Here is a 19,894-nt window from a genome sequence, read left to right as displayed (position 1 = left end):
GTCCAAAGATCATGCCATTAGATTTTGGACTTGGTCCAAAGTCCAATATGGCCGTTATGGCGGCCATTTTGAAAAAATATTTGAATTTTTGTTTTTTGCATTTCTACATGTTTTAAGTGATTTCCAACCAAAAAAATAAATTTTGCACCTTTTTTTTTTTTAATTTCGATTTTATTTTTTTGGCATTTCTACATGCACGTCGATCCAGTTTTGCTTATTCAATCGTGGTTCAGTAGAGTCTGATCCGTTTTGACCTACAATGAATAAGATATCAGGTTCACTTAAGTGACCCAGCAGAATTGGTGGTGGAGGTTTTGCACTCTATCGAGTGCTCCCCCTCGAGTTTCCTTCTGTATCCATCTTGTCCACCTCATGCATCCTTCCCTGCACCCCCCCCCCCAATTCCTCCCTCCACCATTGTTTGTCCAAGTCTGCCTCTATCTGGGCCTTTAACTCTGCTGTTGGTGTCCTCCCTCTCCTCCCTCTCCACTCTCTCCCACTCTACTGTTCCTTTTGTCCTGTTACCTTCCGATCCATTCAGTATACTTGCTCTTCCATTAGCCTTGACTCGTACAAAAACACACACACACAGGTATGATGCAATAAAACACCCAAATCCCCTCGAGTCCATTTTGTGTCGAAATGGTGGCTCGTGTGGTAACCGAGCTTCAGTAAAGGTTTCACGATGGTGATTTGAGCGTGTTAACCTTGTCCCAGCCACGGTGATCTAATGGTGACTGTGTTAATCATGTCCTCCGATGGTGGCTTTTTCTGTTCACTGGTGACACACACGCACACGCACACACACTTCAAAGCTTCACAGGTGATATCCAGCATGTATGGTATGCTTTGAAGAACATGACATAATGGTGCCTGAAGCTGTTTCCCCACGCGAGGAAGGATAAATAATGTGTTCACCACTTCTGCCAAACTCACATCAAGGTGTTCATCAGTTAGGAACCTTTTCCTTTTGCCTGGGAATCGGGCAGTAATGGGTTAACACATCACAGTGTATGAGGTCCATGTTCGTTTGTAAGTCTCGGGAACTCTAAAATGGGATTCAAACCTCAGTTCATTGGTGTTACGAGCAAAATGCTGAGATGTAAAAAAAACTGAACGTATCTCGTTATTGAGGATAACGATGGAGAGAATCTGGTTGTTCATTTTTGCCTCCACCACGAAAGGTAGACAAACGGAGGTTGTGTTTTCACCCGTCTATCTCTCAATCTGTCTGTCTGTCTGTCTGTCTGTCTGTGAGTACGATATATGTATATATTTATATATATATTTTTTTTACACAATGTCAAGGCTCGTATAAGAGCTAACACACAGATCATGTAACAAGAGGAGCAGGAGATGGAAACAGAGAACAGTGGGGAATAGACACATGAGGAGATCTGTGGAAGGGAGCGGGATGGGGTGGGGTACACGGGGTAAACAAGAGGGACACGACAGGGATATCACGATAAGTTATGGATCGATTCCGACGAAACTTGGTGGACAGGTTGGGTGGGTGACGAGGACGAATTGATTCGATTTTGTTGAACATTCGAATCCGGATACCAATTTTTTTTTTAAAGTGATTCTTCACCATTGACAGATGGGGCCAAAAATTATATGCACGAGATCTCAACAAGTTGTGGACGAGTTATGACAAGACGAGGCGGATGAGTTGGGAAGGTGACAACAATCCGATTCGATTTCGGTTAAGGTCGGGATTCAGATCCGATCTATCAGTGGGTTACAAAATGTCAACTCTTCAGCCTGGCCAGAGGTATGGGTTTGAATATTGGGTTCGAAAGGTACAAATTGTCATCCTGGCGACACGTCAATGTGTGTGCTCTCCCTCGGATGGACGTTGAGCTTGGTGTCCCATCTACCGGCATTAGTCGGTGGACATGAAATATCCAACGGTGTCCTTCACGCCGTAGCGAATAGTAGGCGGGCGATCGCCGGCATCCTGAACAAACTCCTGCCCTAACCTTCAGGGGGCACTGCACTCAACCAGTGATGCTACTCGTCTACGAAAGAAGTTGGAACTCCGAACTATTGAGTTAACCGTTATCTACTGATATGTCGCTTTCCTTGTCTACCCATTTGGTCTTTGAAGGTTTCCCATTTCTCTGATGCTGGTGGTGGTCGTATGGCAGCTATCATTTCTTGAAGCACAACTGTGTCGCTGATGCAGTGCCCCTCTACCAGTACACACACTTGAACTGGTACTCATTTCGCCGACCTCGGAAGGATGACGGGGCTGAGTCAACCCCCTGGTGTATTAATTCAGCGGCCGACGGGGCTTGAACTCAGGACCCTGAGATCCCAAGCCACCACCCGCACCACTGAGCCAACACCAGGCATAGTGTGGCTGTGCTGTACTAATAAGGTCTCACACGACCTCCCCTCTCGTGGGATGATCAACATTACACGATGATGTTTCGTATGGTCATTGGTTACAATTTTCGGTTACATTGGTTACTGCGACACACTTTAAAATTAATCACGAACAGGATGAGTCAATTATTAAAATAATTTTCATTCACGTAAAAAAAAAACATTCCTCAAATGTTGTGACACCCATTCCGGCTTCATTCCTCTTGCGGATAGAAAACACCAAACAACGCACGAATCCCATTAACGTACAAAGATTCGATCGATTTCCTGTAATATTTAACTGAAACCCGAAATGCAGACGGGCGGGCTTTACGTCCAAGTTGAAATGGCTGCGTGCTTTAGTTAATATTTAGGCGGTGTATAATGTATATACATCATTCAGTTTACCATTTGACGAGCAAGGTCGTTCTTTCCTTTGGCTGCCGTGAACATTTTATCAGTACCATAATGACTGCTGCAGGGAATAGAGATCGTAAGTTAATTTTAAATTGGTTGAAGCATGCACAAGAGGAAGAAAATCGTATGGAAATAAAAAAAAAAAGCCAAAGGAAACCTGCGCATGCGCACTGCGTATTTTTAGATTTCCATCCCATAATTATAACGCCTCAGCTTTATACTGAAACGCCATTGGCTGAGCGGTGCGGTTGTCGGGGCAACGGGTGGGACGGTATCCAGTCCGCCTTGACCGAACTCATAAAGTTTGTGAGTCACAATACGGGAGCGTATTTTGTTTTTTTACGGTGTTCTGACTGGTTTTAATTTTCGTCGCTGCGTCTCTCTGTGTCTCTGTGTGTGTGAGGAAAAAGGAGAGAGAGAGAGGCCTTGTCAATCATGAGGGAAATCGTACATCTGCAGGCTGGTCAATGCGGGAACCAGATCGGTGCCAAGGTGAATATAATTTATCGGTGTGATTTTATTTTATTTTATTATTTTGTCGTCGATGATTGTTTCGAAGTCTAAAGGTTGAAGTAGTTTTATTTATTTATTTTTTACGCGGGAGTGGCCGATCACGGGCCTCGTCTTGTATGAAGAAATTAATAATCGGGTGGATTTCTGTGTTTGCGCCTCGTATCGGTCTTTGTAATGTTTTGAATGAAAAAGCTGAGGTGATTATTATTATTTTTTTTAATGTAAATTATTTAACGCTAACAATGTCATTTGAACGTTTGGCCCTGTACTTCAATTTACGCTCTTCTCGCTTTCGTGCCGTTTTAAAATTACATTTTAAAAAAATTGTTGCTTTTTGAGGAGGTTGTGCGGACGAATTGATTTTAATCGCAAATTTTCCGCCTTCGACGCGTGAAATGGCGGCCGCACGTGGGTGGTGCTTGCGGTACAAACTGACCAATCGTAGTGCCGGTTCAGTGAGCGCCGTGCCACGTGGTATGCCTTTTAACCAATGGGCGTTTGCGTGCTGAAGGTGTTCAAATTGAGCTTCGCAGGCAGTTCCGCCCGTCGCGCTGGCAGTTGGTATTTTGAATGTATGCAGCTAATATAAATAAATAAATGGTGGCGTGTAATGGCGCGCATTTGTAATTTAGATGAGGGCAGTCTTTATGGCTGTGGGTAATTAGTTAACGTATTTTTTTTTTAATTAAAACTATGGCGTTGTGTAAAATCCCAATTTTCGACATAATTGGGTATACTGTATTTCCTTTATTTATATATTTATATTTTATTTGTATACTTTCTGTAGATTCCATTTAAAACGTCGTGTCGTTGATGCATTTGCAATTAAAACGTTTTGTTGTGCAATAAAGCGCCAATGAATCATCAATGAATGATAACGGGTTCTATTTTGTATTGGTGTTCAAAGTGACCTCCTCCTTCGTTGCTCACCTGAAATCGATGGATCAAATTGCTGATGACGAGTCCTCGTCCATTACGTGGTTTACAATCCCCCCCCCCCCCAACCTTGAGGCTCGACTCGATGAGATTTTGTGGATCTTGTGTAAAACCAGTTTTGGTGATTGGCTTCGAGGAAGGGTTCAATGTTGGGGGCGACGACATTGATCCCAGGCTTAGGTAGATTAGGCTATGAAGGAGACAGGACTTTGTAGATTTCAAAGGAGAAGATTATGAGGGGATCTCATAAAGGTGTTTTAAGATAATGAAGGGTGCAAACAAAATACAACGAGAACGACACTAGGTAGAGCACATACCTCCACCATGTAATGCCTGATCCACGAGAACATATCGGGCCCAATGCATTTTTGAAATGCTATGGTATACACTACTATATCGTTTTGGGCCCTATCAATGGTGAAGAATCACTTTAAAAATTAAATAAGTCACGTATCCTGATCCGACTTCGCATCCTCACCAAAATTGAATAAATTCTTCCTTGTCATACACCCAACCTGTCCACGTTCGGGTGGCGGGCTTGAGATCCTTGGGTCCTGAGTTCAAATCCCGCTCAGCCGTTGAATTAATACCAGGTGGGATTAACTCGACCTGTCATCCTTCCGAGGTTGGCAAAATGAGTGCCAGCATGCTGGTATACTGTGTCAGAGTGGCGACCCGTCCAGGATTGTTCCCAATATCCAGAGACTGCTTCGGCACCACCAACGCTCTTCACAGAGTATGGTCCCGATGGATGGATATCCTTTTTTTGGCCCTATCTTTCAATGGTGAAGAATTACTGAAAAAAAATTCTCGTAGTCGGATCCGGATCTGCACCAAAATCTAATCGGTTCTTCCTTGTCACACGCCCAACCTATCCACAAAATTTCATCCGGATCCGTCCACAACTTTTTGAGATATCCTGTACACAAACAACCGGACAGAAAGGGCTGAAACAACCTGCTTCACCTACGGTACTTGGAGGTCATGACATTTCAGTCGAATGGACAGTGATGGAAGCAGCGGGTGTGTGGACATGGCACGTTAGTAAAGGAAGGTGAGACCAGAACCAAGGCCGGGGTATTTTATGCATTGAATGGTCTTCATGATGAAGGTGATTGCTGCAGATCTATTTGGTTGGTGCTTCGACTGGACTTTTCATAAATAACAAGCATTGGCCCCGAGGGGGCGTAGCAACATCATCGGGGGAGAGTCGGTAGCTTCGTGTTTGAGATGTCCGGTGGTTTTTGCACGTGTATCGTGTCCACAAGTGGGTTTGTGCAGTTGCGAAACCAAAAGGTGCGAAGATAGTTTTGTGTATCTGGGTTGTTGGGAATCCGGTGGTTTCCGTATTTGTGTGGTTTGTCTCCTTGTACCCGACAAGTGAGTGCTACCAATTCCTCCTTTCCAAATAATGTTATGGTTAGTTAGTAGACCATTCTGTGATAACGGTGAAGTACATTTTTGGTAAACTGCTTAGCGTTTGCCTGAGAGTCCTCACTGATTTGTTTATATTTATTTTATTGTCGCAACCACTATCTTGTTGCTGTGTAAAATTTTATTAGCTTCGGCAATAAAGCTATTTCAGTTTGATCAATTGGCTTCTGTTGCCCTTGTGTGAATATATTGCTGCTTTGTATCCCACTGATAGACCACATTCGGGTCCGAACCTCAACCAAAATCGAATCGGCTTGTTCTTATCACATATATCCGACTAATCCACCAAGTTTTATCATTACCCTTCCTCAATGTTTTCAAATATCGTGCTATATATCGTTTTTGTTTTGTGTGTAGCCTGTGGCTGCTGGTTTCATCATTTTCTGGAAGTGTGGCTGTGCCGCTGATGCAGTGCCCCCTGTTACCAGTAAGGTGATACTCATTTTGCCGACCTCAGTCAACCCACCTGGTGTTATTTCAATGGAATTGACGGGCTCAGACATCAAGCCAATACCAGGCTTGTTTTGGCCTTATCTCTGAATTATGAAGAATGACTTATAATATAATTATGGGATCCGTATCTTCACCAAAATCGAATCGGTTTATAATGTGTCTACCAAATTTCGTCTGAATCCGTCCATAACTTTTTGATACCCTGGTCACAGACAGACAAACGGATGAAAATATAACCTTGCCCACATTCACTGGCAGAGGGTAATACACATTTTCCACAAAAGATAAAATGGATGAATCTCGTATCGAGGACAATTTGGCTTTTTCTTGTGAACTAGTTTATTCAACAATCTTGAGCGAGTGTAGCTAAACTTCTCGCTTGCCATTGTTCGTGTCACACAATGTACCGAAGACGAGTGAACTCAACAAAATTGTGTGAACGTCTCATCTCCTTTTGATTGTCTAGCTGTAACCGCTTTTGCCTCTTGACATTTATGCACATGGCCTGAGTGTCAGATCAAGCCAGCCTGGTTACCACTTGGATGTGTGGTCTCCACAGAAAGTCTGTTCTGGGCCATGAGTTGTGGGTTGGGATGGCTCTGCAAGGAGCTTGGTCATTTGGCCCATCAGGTCGGTGCTGTCTCAACACCGCATTCATTAAATTTATCAGTTGACTTCATTTCACTGTGTGTTCGGTCTGGTGCATGAACAGTGTGGTGGGCTCAGCTGAGCTTGACTGTCAGGTCAGGTATGGGAGCATGTGCCAGAACAGCGCGTCGCTGCGTCCACTTTCCGCCGGTACTCCAGGGGCCTCCGTCTGGCCATCCCCCAGGCAGATGCCAGGCCCATCCCCATCTCCTTGAGATGATGGTCAACCTGCTGCAACCATGAGGCACGTGGTCGGCCCACTGGCCTCCTCCACTCATGAGACTCCCTCGCTGAGAGAATCTGGTAAGCAGGATCAGCATCAGGAAAACAAGCCACATGTCCATACAGCCGCAACTGACGCTCACGGACTATGCAGGTAACAAATCTCATCCGAGTCTCTCTCAGCAACTGCTCGTTGGATACAAAATCCGACCAGCGATAGCCAAGGATTCTCCGAAGAGACCTGGTACCAAAGGAATTAAGTCTCCGTCTCAGATCCTTGGTCAGAGTCCAAGTCTCACACCCATAGAGCAAGACTGGAAGTACCAAGGACCTGAAGACTCGGACTTTCGTCCTCCCGCACAGGTACCGGCAGCGCCACACCCCATGATCCAGTGAATCCATGACTCCCCAGGCCCGACCCAGACGTCTATTGACCTCTGACTCGCAGCCAGCAGAGACATGAATATCACGGCCAAGGTAAGTGAATCTCTCCACGACCTCAACATCCTCACCACAAACAGACACAGACAGGACAGCAGCATCCAAGATTTGTTGTCACCGAAAGCCTGGATCTTAGTTTTGACCCAAGAAATCCGTAATCCCAGCGGCTCCGACTCCTCATTCAGCACCTCGAAGGCCCCCAAAAGGATGTCTAAAGTCTCCGCAAAGATGACTGCATCGTCTGCAAAATCAGCTTGATTGATTTGCTCCCCAATTGCAGTCTATTCCAAATTCTGGCCTTGTGTAATGCCTGCTAAATAAATAAATAAAGTACATCCTGCCCTTTGAACGTGGGTGCGTGTAAAGCCGGCTGTCCCATCTGAGTTTGAGTTGTGGATGTTGGAGATACCATGGCATCGAGTAGCGTACACCATTGTTTGTATCTTTGCTAAATTCCTTGCTTTGACATGACATATGAAATGTGCATGCTGATAAAGTATTGTGGATGTTCAGTTAAAGCCCATGTATTATAGGGCCAAATGACCTCTTCCTGCTTTCAAGTTTGTCAGTGAGGAGAGGCTCAAACCTTGGTGTGCTATTTCAAGCATCTCGGATGCATCAAAAGTACATTTGTAACTGATCTTGTCTTGTATCCACAGTTGTGTAATTTTTGTGCTGCATTTGTCTTGATAAGCAATTGATTATATAAAACTCTGATGGGAGACTGAAGAGACATTTTGTGACAAAATGTAGTAAGCTGTCACTTTAAAGTTATTTTATTAACATATTTCCTAGCGTCTGACAGGTTGGTACAGAGGAAGCGCACTTGATTCTCGAGCTATGTGATTGGTTCGATTCTCGGCCTAATTATAAAAATGACTTCTCGGCTCTGATTGGTGCTTTGCACGCAGGTCAATGAATGAATGAATGTGCTGTCTCATGCCTTGGATGGGCTTTAAGCCAGATGTCCCTTCTGCTGGGATTACCTTTTGGCCGTTAAAGATCTCTCGGTGAAATGTCGCAACAAATCACAAATTCCTGCTTGAATCCCCTTCACTTGAAAGTCAGGCTTGGCAAGTTGGTTTGTAAGATTTGGGTAATTTATCTCCTGTGGCCGACCCAATGAGATGGTTGAAGTAATTGGGCCTGTTGAAGTAGTTGTATAACAGTAGTTTGTATAATTAATTGGCCAATTTAGAAATGTGATTGTTTCAAATTATGTTTTATCAATGTTGTGATCTCTGGCTTTTTTTACAATGAGTTGTAAAATAATTGTTCCATAGTTTGTTTTTTATTATTATTATTTTTTTTCACGTTTAATAACCTATTGCTGTTCCTGGTACAGTTCTGGGAGGTTATCAGTGATGAGCATGGCATCGACCCCACTGGATCTTTCAATGGGGACAGTGATCTGCAACTGGAAAGAATCAACGTGTACTACAATGAGGCTGCTGGTGCGTTCCCTTTCCTCTACCGTCCCCTGATGATTGATTTGAAATGGTCCTTTCATTACAATCTCTAACACCTCCATAAATGCGCTGGTAAAGACTGCTCGGGTCTCGCAGTTTAAACAACTCGAGGAATCATATTGGGCTTGGGTGGGGAGTGAGGTTGGAGCCAGAATTGTGTTGATTTTGTTTGTCAAAGATTGAAACGTTACAGGTTTAAAAATTTGCTTGGGATTCCTGTGAAAGTAGAACTGCATAAATAATAAATACTTCATTAGAATTCCCATATAATAATAAAACTATTTCCCTGACAAGGAACTTGGTGCAGGACGAAGCCTTTAGTCACAGCAAGTCTGTGTAGCTGTTGCTTACTTGTGGTACGTCCATGCTCTATCGTTTTAAATGTTGAAGGTCAAGAAAAGAACCAGCACATACCATTTTTAGTTTTTCGTATGACACTGGTGGCGTTCGCACAGCTGACCTCTCGGTGGAAGCTCGAACGATTAAGCCAATGTGGTTAAGATTGCAAAAATTTAAGGTAAATGATATGCATTAACCATATACACATACACACAGTAATTCCTTGTTTTATGTGTGAATTTCGTCCTGGAAACCACTGTGTAAAATAATACTGATGGCCAATGGGAAAGAGGGCTTCGTGTTCTTTATTGGGGTCATCCACCGGACCTAAATGTTGCCTTTTTCTCATTCTTGAACCAACTGTTCATGACAACCAGATCCACCTCCATGCAAACTTCTAATAAACTTCCTTCATCATTTCTCCTACCTAAGCCTGGTGTTGGCTTAGTGGTTAGGGTAGCGGCTTGGGATCCAAGGGTCCTGAGTTCAAGCCCCGTTGGCTGCTGAATTAACACCAGGGGGTTGACTCAGCCTGTCATCCTTCCGAGGTCGGCAAAATGAGTGCCAGTGTACTGGTCCCGGTGTATGCCCCGGTTAGAATAGGTGTACCATATCCCTGTGTGTCGTAAGAGGCGACCAGGGTTGGCGTCAGGAAGGGCATCCGGCCATAAAACATTGCCTCAAGAAAAAGCCAAACCCCTGCACAGCAGGGAAAAATGGCTGTAAAAACGGTCATTTATATTTATTCTTCATCATTTCTCCTACCAATACTAAAACCACCATGAACATCTTCATAGCCATCCACATCTTTACCCACATGACCGTTGAAGTCACCAGCGACAATTAAAAATTATTTTGGCCCCGTGCTCTCCACTTCTATCAGATCTTCATAGAACTTTTCTTTTTCAACTTCCTCTCGTCCCACCTGCGGCACATATCCACTTATCACACAAATTAATTGCTTACCATGTACCATTACCACCACGAGAATCCTGTCACTAATTCTTTTTATATCAATAACATTTCCACTCGGTTGCTCTTTTCTCCCACTCCTGCAGCTCCATCACCACCTGACCACAAAAACTTATACCTGACCCCCATCGCACCAACGAATCTTGCTCCGCCTCCTTTCCATCTTACTTCTTGCACACAACACACATCCACTTTCTTCTTTCTCAGTTCCATTGCTACCTCCATACTTCTTCCCACCATTGAACCAATGTTCCAACTCCCAAACCTCAAGCTGGAACGCTTGAATGGGTCCATGAGAACCATCATAGGGAAGGACAGGCTTTCACGATCTTGCTTGAGGGTTTTTACCATTGTTTTTGACGTAGGCCGGTACCGCCCACGGCAACCTACGGGCTGGTTGCTGCCCATGTTGAAGTTGTCCTGCCATGATGAAGTTAATGGAGCCTAAATTTTTACGGTGAGCATGCCCTTGCTTACCACCAACCTGTAACCCAAGGAGGGAGTGTAAATGGCCGTTGGCTCTTCCATGAGCTCCTCCGCCCTTTGACGGGTCTTATTTTTAATCCTGCTGGGTGTCCACACACACCCTCCTCATCCGGTTTCCCGGGTGGGGTTGCCGGTTTAGTCGCCGACGACCCGACCATGAACAGCACAGTACCGGTTTACATGGTTACCGAGTAGCAGGTTACAACCGGGGCTGACAATTTCAGGACAATTTAGGATGAGGCACTAAATGATTACTCCAATCAAAGTGGATGAGAGGAGGGAGGGGGACTAACTTGCTTGCTGTCTCCAGTGTTCCCTAAAAAATGTTTTGAATGACTGTTCAGTTTGTATCTCATGTTCAATAAATTCTAACACTCAAAATGTTTAGCTGTTTAAGACGAGACTGGTTAACAGTTTCTTATACTGTGACCCAATTGTTTTCATCTCATCAAAATAAGTCAAAGAACCAGACGTACCAGTTTGCCATTAAACATCTTTCAACATCAAGCAGTTCAAAGGCATAAGAACTGTACACCTGTGCAGTCCTCCCTGAATGTATGCAGTGTAAACTTGCCAAAGCAGATGGAAAAAAGAAAGAAAAACCCATGGACAGATTTGGCAGTCCCTATATGCTAGCAAGCCAGAATGGAACAGGTGACCAGAAACTGTTGTATAATTAACAGTGCTCAGAAACACCATAGCTTGGCTCTGTTAACTGCTGATTAAGTTGCCATAATCCTTAGAGCCAAAAACAAGAGAAAAGTATATTAAAAGGAAGGAGTGTGAGAAAAGGTTAACAAGTATGTTGTCTGTGCATATGCATGTGGCAATTTTGTGTGTAAAAGGTAGGGGGTGTATATCAACAAAGAGAAGGTCAAGTGAGATGGTTGGGAGAGGGGGGAGGGTAGGAGTTGGTTGGAAAGAAGGAAATTTGTGATGTGCACAGTGTGGACTAAAAGGTCCAAAAAGTCATAACAAATAGAGCAGACTGGTCGCCACGGGGAGTAAAACAGACCATAAAGCCCACAAGTTCATGACAATTTGAGTATTCCGAAAGTCCACAAGTCCAAGGCTCATGAGGCAGACCAAAAATTCCTCAAGTATTCACAACCCACAAGCAAGTTGAATGGACCAAAAAGTCCATGATAAATGCAATGGACCGTAAAGTCCATAAGTACATGTCGAATAGAACAGAAAAAAGAGTGGGGTGAGGTGTAAAGCAAGTTAGGTGAGGGGAGCATTTTAACATCTGCAATGTTTAAATATATATATATATATATATATATATATATATATATATATATATATATATATATATATATATATATATATATATATAGCCCAAAAAAAAAATGTTGCATTGGCGTAACCCGCCCGACCCTAAAAATTCCGCCGACCCTACTTTTTTTTTTTTTTTTTTTGTTTTTTTGCTATCGAAAAATTTTGCCGACCCTATTTTATTGCTATTTTTGTTGTTTTGCTATCGTTTTCAAGTATCTTGTTGATTGCGATCGCGATCGCAAAAACCCGGAAGTGTTTCGGACAGAACCCTCCGACAAAAAGGGTGGTACTCGAGCCGGGGGAGATTTTGGGAGGGATTTATTAGGAAAAAAAAAAAAAAAAGATCCCGACCGACCTACCCTATTTTTCAGTGACCCGTTACGCCAATGCAACATTTTTTTTTTTGGCCTAAGAGTATGTTCTTTTGAACATATGAGTCCCCAAGGACCACCAGGTGGCGCCATGAATAGATACACAGCGGTAGGTGCTGCCGCTCGGCGAGTAGATGTCTAGCAGCGTCATCATGGTTGGCGTCTCGCAATATAATATACTAGCGCGATTAAAAATACCATTTTTTCCTCGCATCTTCATGTCTGTCAAAAAACCAGTGTCAAGGTGCACAACTACAGCTCATAACCTATCCATTGAGGTGTTTTTCGGCCCCCCCCTGCTTTCCCGTTTTCAAGCCACTGTCCACACAAAATTCATCAATCGATTCTATACAGAGTCTGGGGGACTCAAAAAGTAAAGAGTAACGGGGGAGAGAGAAGTAGAGCAAGCAGGGATCAATAAAGACAAAACGAAAGTAATAAAGGGAATCGCACCGGTGAGACTGATGACAACTACAACTCTCGATGGAGTCGAAGAAACGAGGAAGCTTTCCAGAAGCGTGCAAGGTAGAAGTGACCAAGGTGATTAGTCTGGAACATCGTTTCCAATCCATCAAGTGTGACACTGCAGGGTAGGCCCATTACACCGGCATTGCAGATCAAGATATGCAAGGAGATTCCTCAAGATCCAGATGCTAGAATTTTTACGTGATTCTTCACCAATGAGATATATGGCCAAAAACTATATCTAGCACGATGTCTCAAAAAGTTATCGATGGATTTGGACGAAACTTGTTGGACATGTTGGGTGTGTGAGGAGAACAAGCTGATTTAAATTTTTAGATTTAACTCTCCACAATAGAGGAATTTATTCTGATGGAGAGTTATGGTGCACCACTGCATGCATTCCATGGTGCAGCCAAATATTATGGCCTATCAACAGAAAGGTGACAGTTATGCGAGCTGCCATCGGAGGCAGTCAAACACATATTTTGGGTGTTAACCCATAGTTGGGAGTAAGATGTTTTGAACCCCAGTCTTTTTGTACAAATCAAATTGAGCATTTCATGCAGAACATTATGGCTATGCTGTTTGCTTGAAAATGGTGTATGATATTTTACTTGCTTTCTTTTTCACTTCTGTTTAACCTTGCAGCAGGGAAATACGTTCCACGTGCAGTGCTGGTGGACCTTGAGCCGGGCACCATGGACGCTGTGCGCTCTGGTCCTTTCAGTCAGATCTTCAGGCCTGACAACTTTGTCTTCGGTGAGTTTGTAAGAATACCATGCTTTGCAAGCAATTATGTACAAGTTTGATCGAGGGAAGGAGATATTTTGTGTGTGAGACGTTACAAACAGAAGTTGCTTTAAATGCTTGTGTGTACATTGTTTTCATGCAGTTATCTAGTCTTGAGAAATTAGAAGCATATTCCAACCATAAAATGTGATTATATGGTGGGGATACGCTCCTTGGTAACTTGTGGAGACTTTATGCATCTTCGGGGTGATGGGATTGTTGGTGCGGGTTGGTTGAGGGGTGGCAGCCTTTATACGAAGCTGCTTTATTCTGGCGTGCCTTTACTTGTTTTGTCAGTTGTGCTTGTGTGAGTCTGTACTACATCACCTTTGAAGTGTTGGTGATATTGTCCATGTGTTGCAAGTTTCATTGAAGTGCATGCATTGACATGGTTAATTATTTATGGTAATCTTGAGTGGTAAAATGTTGGGATTTGCAATTTTGTTGTTGACTGCAGAACTCGCATGGGGACTGGCATGATGGCAAAGCACAGTCCTTGAAACTCTTGGAAAAACGAAAAAGCATTTTCCAGTACTGGAGCGTCCAAAAAAAACTTGTCCAACTCCTTAAACTCCTGGAAAATTGAGAAAATTGTGCAAATATAAATAATCTGCCAGCCCCATGTTGAAATCATCCATTCTGCCAGCTTCATTCAGAGAATGTTTCCAATTATAATGTACCCCAGGGATTTACCATTAAAGCCATGCCAAAATGGTTTCTTATGTGCAAAAATTACAATGACGGGTCTCCACATGAAACTTGTTTTTACCGAATAGTTTATTAGGTGATTTCTCCGAAATAAGCTCAGAATGGGTCCATGTCCGGCCATATGTACATACGTATGTTCGTCTGTCCGTTAACATTTGACGAAAACATCATCTCAGAAACTACCCAACCAAATTTGCTGTAAGATATCAGGACAGGAGGTCTCATGGGGTTGTGCTCCCCATCTAGATGCACCCCTTATAAAAGTGGGTGAAATTGTTTTGCCCCAAATATTGGTATTTTATTCAAAAATCTTCTCAGAGACCACCAGACAGCTCCAGACCAAGCTTGCCATGAGGCATTAGGACCATGCCCTAACATCAAGTTGTTACTCATGTCTGTATCTCCCTTGGAAAGGGGCCCACGATCCCACACCCTCTCCACAATACCCACTACCATCCCACACCCCCCTTCACAATACCCACCACCATCCCACACCCCCCTTCACAATACCCACCACCATCCCACACACCCCCTCCACAATACCCACCACCATCCCACACACCCGTCTCCACAATACGCACCACCATCCCACACACCCCTCTCCACAATACCCACCACCATCCCACACACCCCTCTCCACAATACCCACCACCATCCCACACACCCCTCTCCACAATACCCACCACCATCCCACACACCCTTCTCCACAATACCCAACACCATCCCACACCCCCTCCCGTTTTATTGAACGGAAAATCAAACCCGACTGAACTGAAGTGATCATGTGACCGGTGTTTTCATCTTCACGAACACTTCCGTCTTCCTCTGAATCACTCACGCAAGGCTCAAAACGATTCTGTTCTACAATTCCCCCGAAAGAGTTTCCATCGCTAATTTTGTCTCCAATAGTTTCTTCAAAATCCCACTAATCACTTTCAGCATTCTGTGAACCATCAGTGTTGCTCATGACTGTGGAATCGGTATCACTCAAAGCTTGACCTGTACTGTTTCTCTTTGTAAACCGCCGTTTGGATCAAGGTGAGCTCAGTGTAATGTCACTGGCAAAATGGAAATTCAACACTCTCTGGCTTTTCTTTTGACACTTTGTAATTGGCAAAAACATTTCAAATTTTTTTTCCCCCCTTCAAATTAGACCATGATTAATAATTTTCAATGGTTTTCAGAAAATAAAATTTTGTTTGGGTTCCCCTTTAAAAATGTTGTGTTTGATCAAACAGGCATATTTACACATGGTGTTGTTACAAATTATGTTGGCTGACAGTGAGCTGCTGAGTTAACCATTCAATTGTGGTATGAAGCTTCTGAGTAAGCACCACTCAGATTTTGCATTTTAATGTCAATTTGATACTTGTGTGAGCTGTTGGAATTCCATCTCAAAGTGAGGTATGTGTTTAAATTGGACAAAGTGAATTGCAATGATGCTCATCTTGAATTTTTTTTTTGTCTTTGCTTGTACAGGCCAAAGTGGTGCAGGAAACAACTGGGCCAAGGGTCACTATACTGAGGGTGCGGAGCTTGTGGACTCTGTGATGGATGTGGTGCGAAAGGAGTCTGAAAGCTGTGACTGCCTGCAGGGCTTTCAGCTGACTCACTCTCTGGGGGGTGGTACGGGGTCTGGTATGGGTACACTCCTCATCAGCAAGATCCGTGAAGAGTACCCTGATCGTATCATGAACACCTTCAGTGTGGTGCCCTCACCTAAAGTCAGTGACACCGTGGTCGAGCCTTACAATGCTACACTGTCGGTACACCAACTGGTAGAAAACACTGACGAGACGTACTGCATCGATAATGAAGCCCTGTACGATATCTGCTTCCGTACCCTCAAGCTGACGACCCCTACTTATGGGGACCTCAACCACCTTGTGTCTGCTACCATGAGTGGAGTGACCACATGTCTGCGTTTCCCTGGGCAGCTCAATGCTGACCTGCGCAAGTTGGCCGTCAACATGGTTCCCTTCCCACGGCTTCACTTTTTCATGCCTGGATTTGCCCCACTTACAGCTCGTGGTAGTCAGCAGTACCGTGCACTCACCGTTCCTGAGCTCACACAGCAGATGTTTGACTCGAAAAACATGATGGCTGCTTGTGACCCACGTCACGGCCGCTACCTCACCGTGGCAGCCATTTTCCGTGGCCGAATGTCGATGAAGGAAGTGGATGAGCAGATGTTGAATGTCCAGAGCAAGAACAGCAGCTACTTTGTGGAGTGGATCCCAAACAACGTAAAGACTGCAGTGTGTGACATCCCACCACGTGGTCTCAAAATGTCCTCTACTTTCATTGGGAACAGCACGGCCATCCAGGAACTGTTTAAGCGCATTTCAGAGCAGTTCACCGCCATGTTCCGACGCAAAGCCTTCCTTCACTGGTACACAGGTGAGGGCATGGATGAGATGGAGTTCACTGAGGCCGAGAGCAACATGAACGACCTCGTTTCTGAGTACCAGCAGTACCAGGATGCCACAGCAGAAGATGATGGAGAATTTGAAGATGAAGGCGATGAGGATTTGGCTTGATGCATTTTCTGTATTTTTCTTCTTTTGTTCCTCTTCTTGTTATTCATGTTTTTATTTTTTTTCCTTGTTCTTCAAAGTTGACTTGTGCACTCAAATAAACACGTTACGCAAGTATGCTGATTTTCCTGTTTCAGTGTTTGCATCTGTTGGTAAATCTTTCACAGGCAAATTGTGTTTTTAGATTGCGTTTATAATGTGAAATGGCTTTGAGGATTCATGATGAAAAGTGGTTTGAGGGAATTACGTGAATTTGAAGTGACAGCTTCACCCAATCATTCAGGTGAGATGCCATAGTAATCCATGAGGTGACCTGCTTCCAGAAAAATGTGGTTTTATTTGACCATGTTTGACAAATAAGTGGGTTTTGGATTGGAAGAGGTGCAGTGGAATAACACTTGTACCGATGACAAGAAGTTCCAGGTATTGGTTTTCAATGCATGAAACCCAGCTTGGATGCTCCATTTTCCAGTTAGGCTTTTTAAGATCCCATTGACACTTGACATCCTGAAGACCCCTTCAGACTCTATACACCTCAAGACCCCAAATACTATTGGAATGTACCCTTTGGACCTTCAGACTGTTCAACCCATTATTTATTTATTTCCATACACATTACATAAATACACACAATTTCATCAGTATAAGCAAAGTCTGATGACACAGAAAGGAACATCATAAGCAAAAGCTTGAGCGTGATGTCTTTAAATAGATTGCAGTGTGTAGACTTAAGGTTCTGGGTTTGGAGCGACGGCAGGGTCTCTCAGGGCTCTGCTGACTTTCTCAAAGTTAAGTTTCCGGGTGTTATTTGTCCCGTTTTAACTTTATTTTCTCACCTACATGTTACTGTGTGTTCCTAGTTCGGTTTTGTTTCAAAAATCGTGCTATTTTGTGAGTTTTGTTGACCTTGTCTTACCGGGTTCCTTGAGGCCGACCCATCCTTCCCCTTTCGGTATATGATCGTTTTTATTTGTATCCTCTCCCTATTGCCTTCAATACCTATTTTCTCCACTTCCCCATCGTCCCCCATCCCTCCCAACTAAACTGTTTCTTGTCTTAAATTCAAAACAAAAAAACTATCTTTCTCCCTGCATACCTACGAGTCTCGATCCTCCTTCTTCCTCTCTCTGCCGGCACACAATCTTTATTCTACTTGACCTGACCCACTCTCGCCATCACCTTCACGATTTCTTCCTACAACCATCCATTCCCAAATCTTACCTGTTCTTCAAAAATTATTAATCTTCCTTGTATCCTTTCTATCTTTACACCTCCTGTAACCACGTGTTTCTATCGACCCAGCAGCACGGACTTCTTATAATAACCTGGACCAGCAACGGCCTCTGTCGACTGAAGTCGCCATGTTGCGTTGACAATCCAAATTCACAGATTGAATATATTAATCTGTGCCGAATTTCTCGCTGGAAACAACATTTTTGTACAGCTTAATAAGAAGAACAGGATTTTCATTTCACTAACAACAGTCTCCGCCACCCATCATCACTACCAAGCTAATATAAGCTCTGCAGCACGAATCGATAAGGTGAGTGAGTACGAGGTGTCACAATTCTCATGAATGATTATCATATCGTATGTCATATGATCTGATAATCAGTGTAATGTGTTGATGATAATCAATGTAATGTGTATAGCTCACCCCCGATGGCCTATAATATTTGTATTATTATAGGCCATAAGGCAGTAGCTTTCAGCTACCCCCTATAATAATAGACCTTATGGCCTATAATTAATAATATATTGACCAATCATCAAAACATTGAACAGACATCGAACAACCTTAATAAATATGATCTATAATCTACAGACTAACCTATGGCCTCCTATTAATATGTGTATATTATAGAGGGTAGCTTTCTGGAGTAGGTCGAAGCATATTGAACCAGTACCAGTCTCATTAATGTTTTCATGATTGATCAATATATTATAGGCCATAGTGGGTAGCTTAAAGCTACCGCCCCCCCCATGTGAGTCGCTTAAAGCTACCCTGCATGGCTTATAATATATTGATCAATCATGAAAACATTGAACAGACATTGGACAACCTTAATAAACATGATCTATAATCTACACACTAATGAGACTGCTTTAATATGCATTGACCTATAGAAGATGACGATCAACTATTATAATCGCAGTAGGTTGAAACGTAATATATGTTTGAACCTAGGAGAAACACTTCAATGCAAATGGTTAGTAAACTATTGATGTGCAAATAGGATCAGTTTGCTGAATTTTTTTCCTGATGGGTTTATCTTTCAATCCAGTGTTCATGGTTCGAACAACATGGTGGAGATGAATCTTTGTATAGCACTCACAGATGTGCTGTATGAGAGAAAATACATGATTACAGTCTGCCTCTGTCTCAAACATGTGATCACTAAGTGAGTCAAATGCACTCGATCTTACTTCTGCCAACACTGATGCAGAGATTGCAGATTTCAGGTAACTATCATGAGGAATCTTGCCATTTGTCACCGCTAGCATTCTCTTAACACATTTCTCAGTGGCTTCACATACTTGAACAACGCTTGATGATGGAACGGTAAGGCCACCCCTTGTTTTAACAGCAATCAGCCTAGAGGCAGGTAAATTTACATTATCATTCTGCGTGAGAGCCAGCAAGCAATCTTGACATTTGAGTGTCCGCTTAACCATCCTAACCACATATCCTGCAATATAGGTTACAACTGACTCCAGGAACACAAAGTTTGTTAAATGGTGGAATATCGGCATAATCGTGGTGATTCGTCATTGGCTGGCGGAGCTGCAAATCGTAGGGTCTGGCTATGAGCATATCCTGCGTCTTATCTGGGACAGCCCTCTTCGTGATATTTTTGAATGACGCAGCTGTGATGATGCGTGTTGCGTCCTGGGCTGAACAGTTCGCCTTGTTGGCTTTGATATCATGCCGCATCAGAAGACGCTTGTACACTGCGATAAACTGTCTGGCTGTTGGATTGTTATTGCCACCACATGCTAGACGGACGGCTCCAAAGAACAACTCGATGTGGTCCTGGCTGAG

The 19,894-nt window shown here is 43.4% G+C and overlaps 1 protein-coding gene across 2 annotated transcripts; it reads left to right on the top strand.

Annotated features, from left to right (window-relative positions):
* Positions 1-2,985: 2,985 nt before the first annotated feature.
* LOC147013176 (tubulin beta chain-like) lies at positions 2,986-16,968 on the top strand. 2 transcript variants are annotated; one of them, XM_085854830.1, is made up of 5 exons: positions 2,986-3,093; positions 3,198-3,279; positions 8,780-8,888; positions 13,466-13,576; positions 15,794-16,968. In XM_085854830.1, the coding sequence occupies exons 2-5, from the start codon at positions 3,223-3,225 to the stop codon at positions 16,852-16,854; spliced, it is 1,338 nt and encodes a 445-aa protein (XP_085710956.1). In that variant the 5' UTR covers positions 2,986-3,093; positions 3,198-3,222; the 3' UTR covers positions 16,855-16,968. The 2 variants fall into 2 exon arrangements, with proteins under 2 accessions (XP_085710956.1, XP_085710955.1); XM_085854829.1 differs by having other exon boundaries at positions 3,041-3,279.
* Positions 16,969-19,894: the final 2,926 nt, after the last annotated feature.

The sequence above is a fragment of the Eptatretus burgeri genome, chromosome 14 (assembly GCF_056783735.1).
Source record: "Eptatretus burgeri isolate ZD-2024b chromosome 14, Ebu_testis_v1, whole genome shotgun sequence".
In the NCBI taxonomy this organism is placed as follows: Eukaryota; Metazoa; Chordata; class Myxini; order Myxiniformes; family Myxinidae; genus Eptatretus; species Eptatretus burgeri.
Note: the sequence above shows the minus strand (reverse complement) of the source record. Positions and strands in the feature narration are given on the sequence as shown.

What these genes read in the sequence shown, in the direction of transcription:
- LOC147013176 (XM_085854830.1), top strand. Translation starts at nt 3,223, where the DNA reads ATGAGGGAAATCGTACATCTGCAGGCTGGTCAATGCGGGAACCAGATC. An exon ending in GTACTACAATGAGGCTGCTG is followed by an intron (nt 8,889 to 13,465) that starts GTGCGTTCCCTT and finishes TTAACCTTGCAG; the next exon opens with CAGGGAAATACGTTCCACGT. An exon ending in GCCTGACAACTTTGTCTTCG is followed by an intron (nt 13,577 to 15,793) that starts GTGAGTTTGTAA and finishes TTGCTTGTACAG; the next exon opens with GCCAAAGTGGTGCAGGAAAC.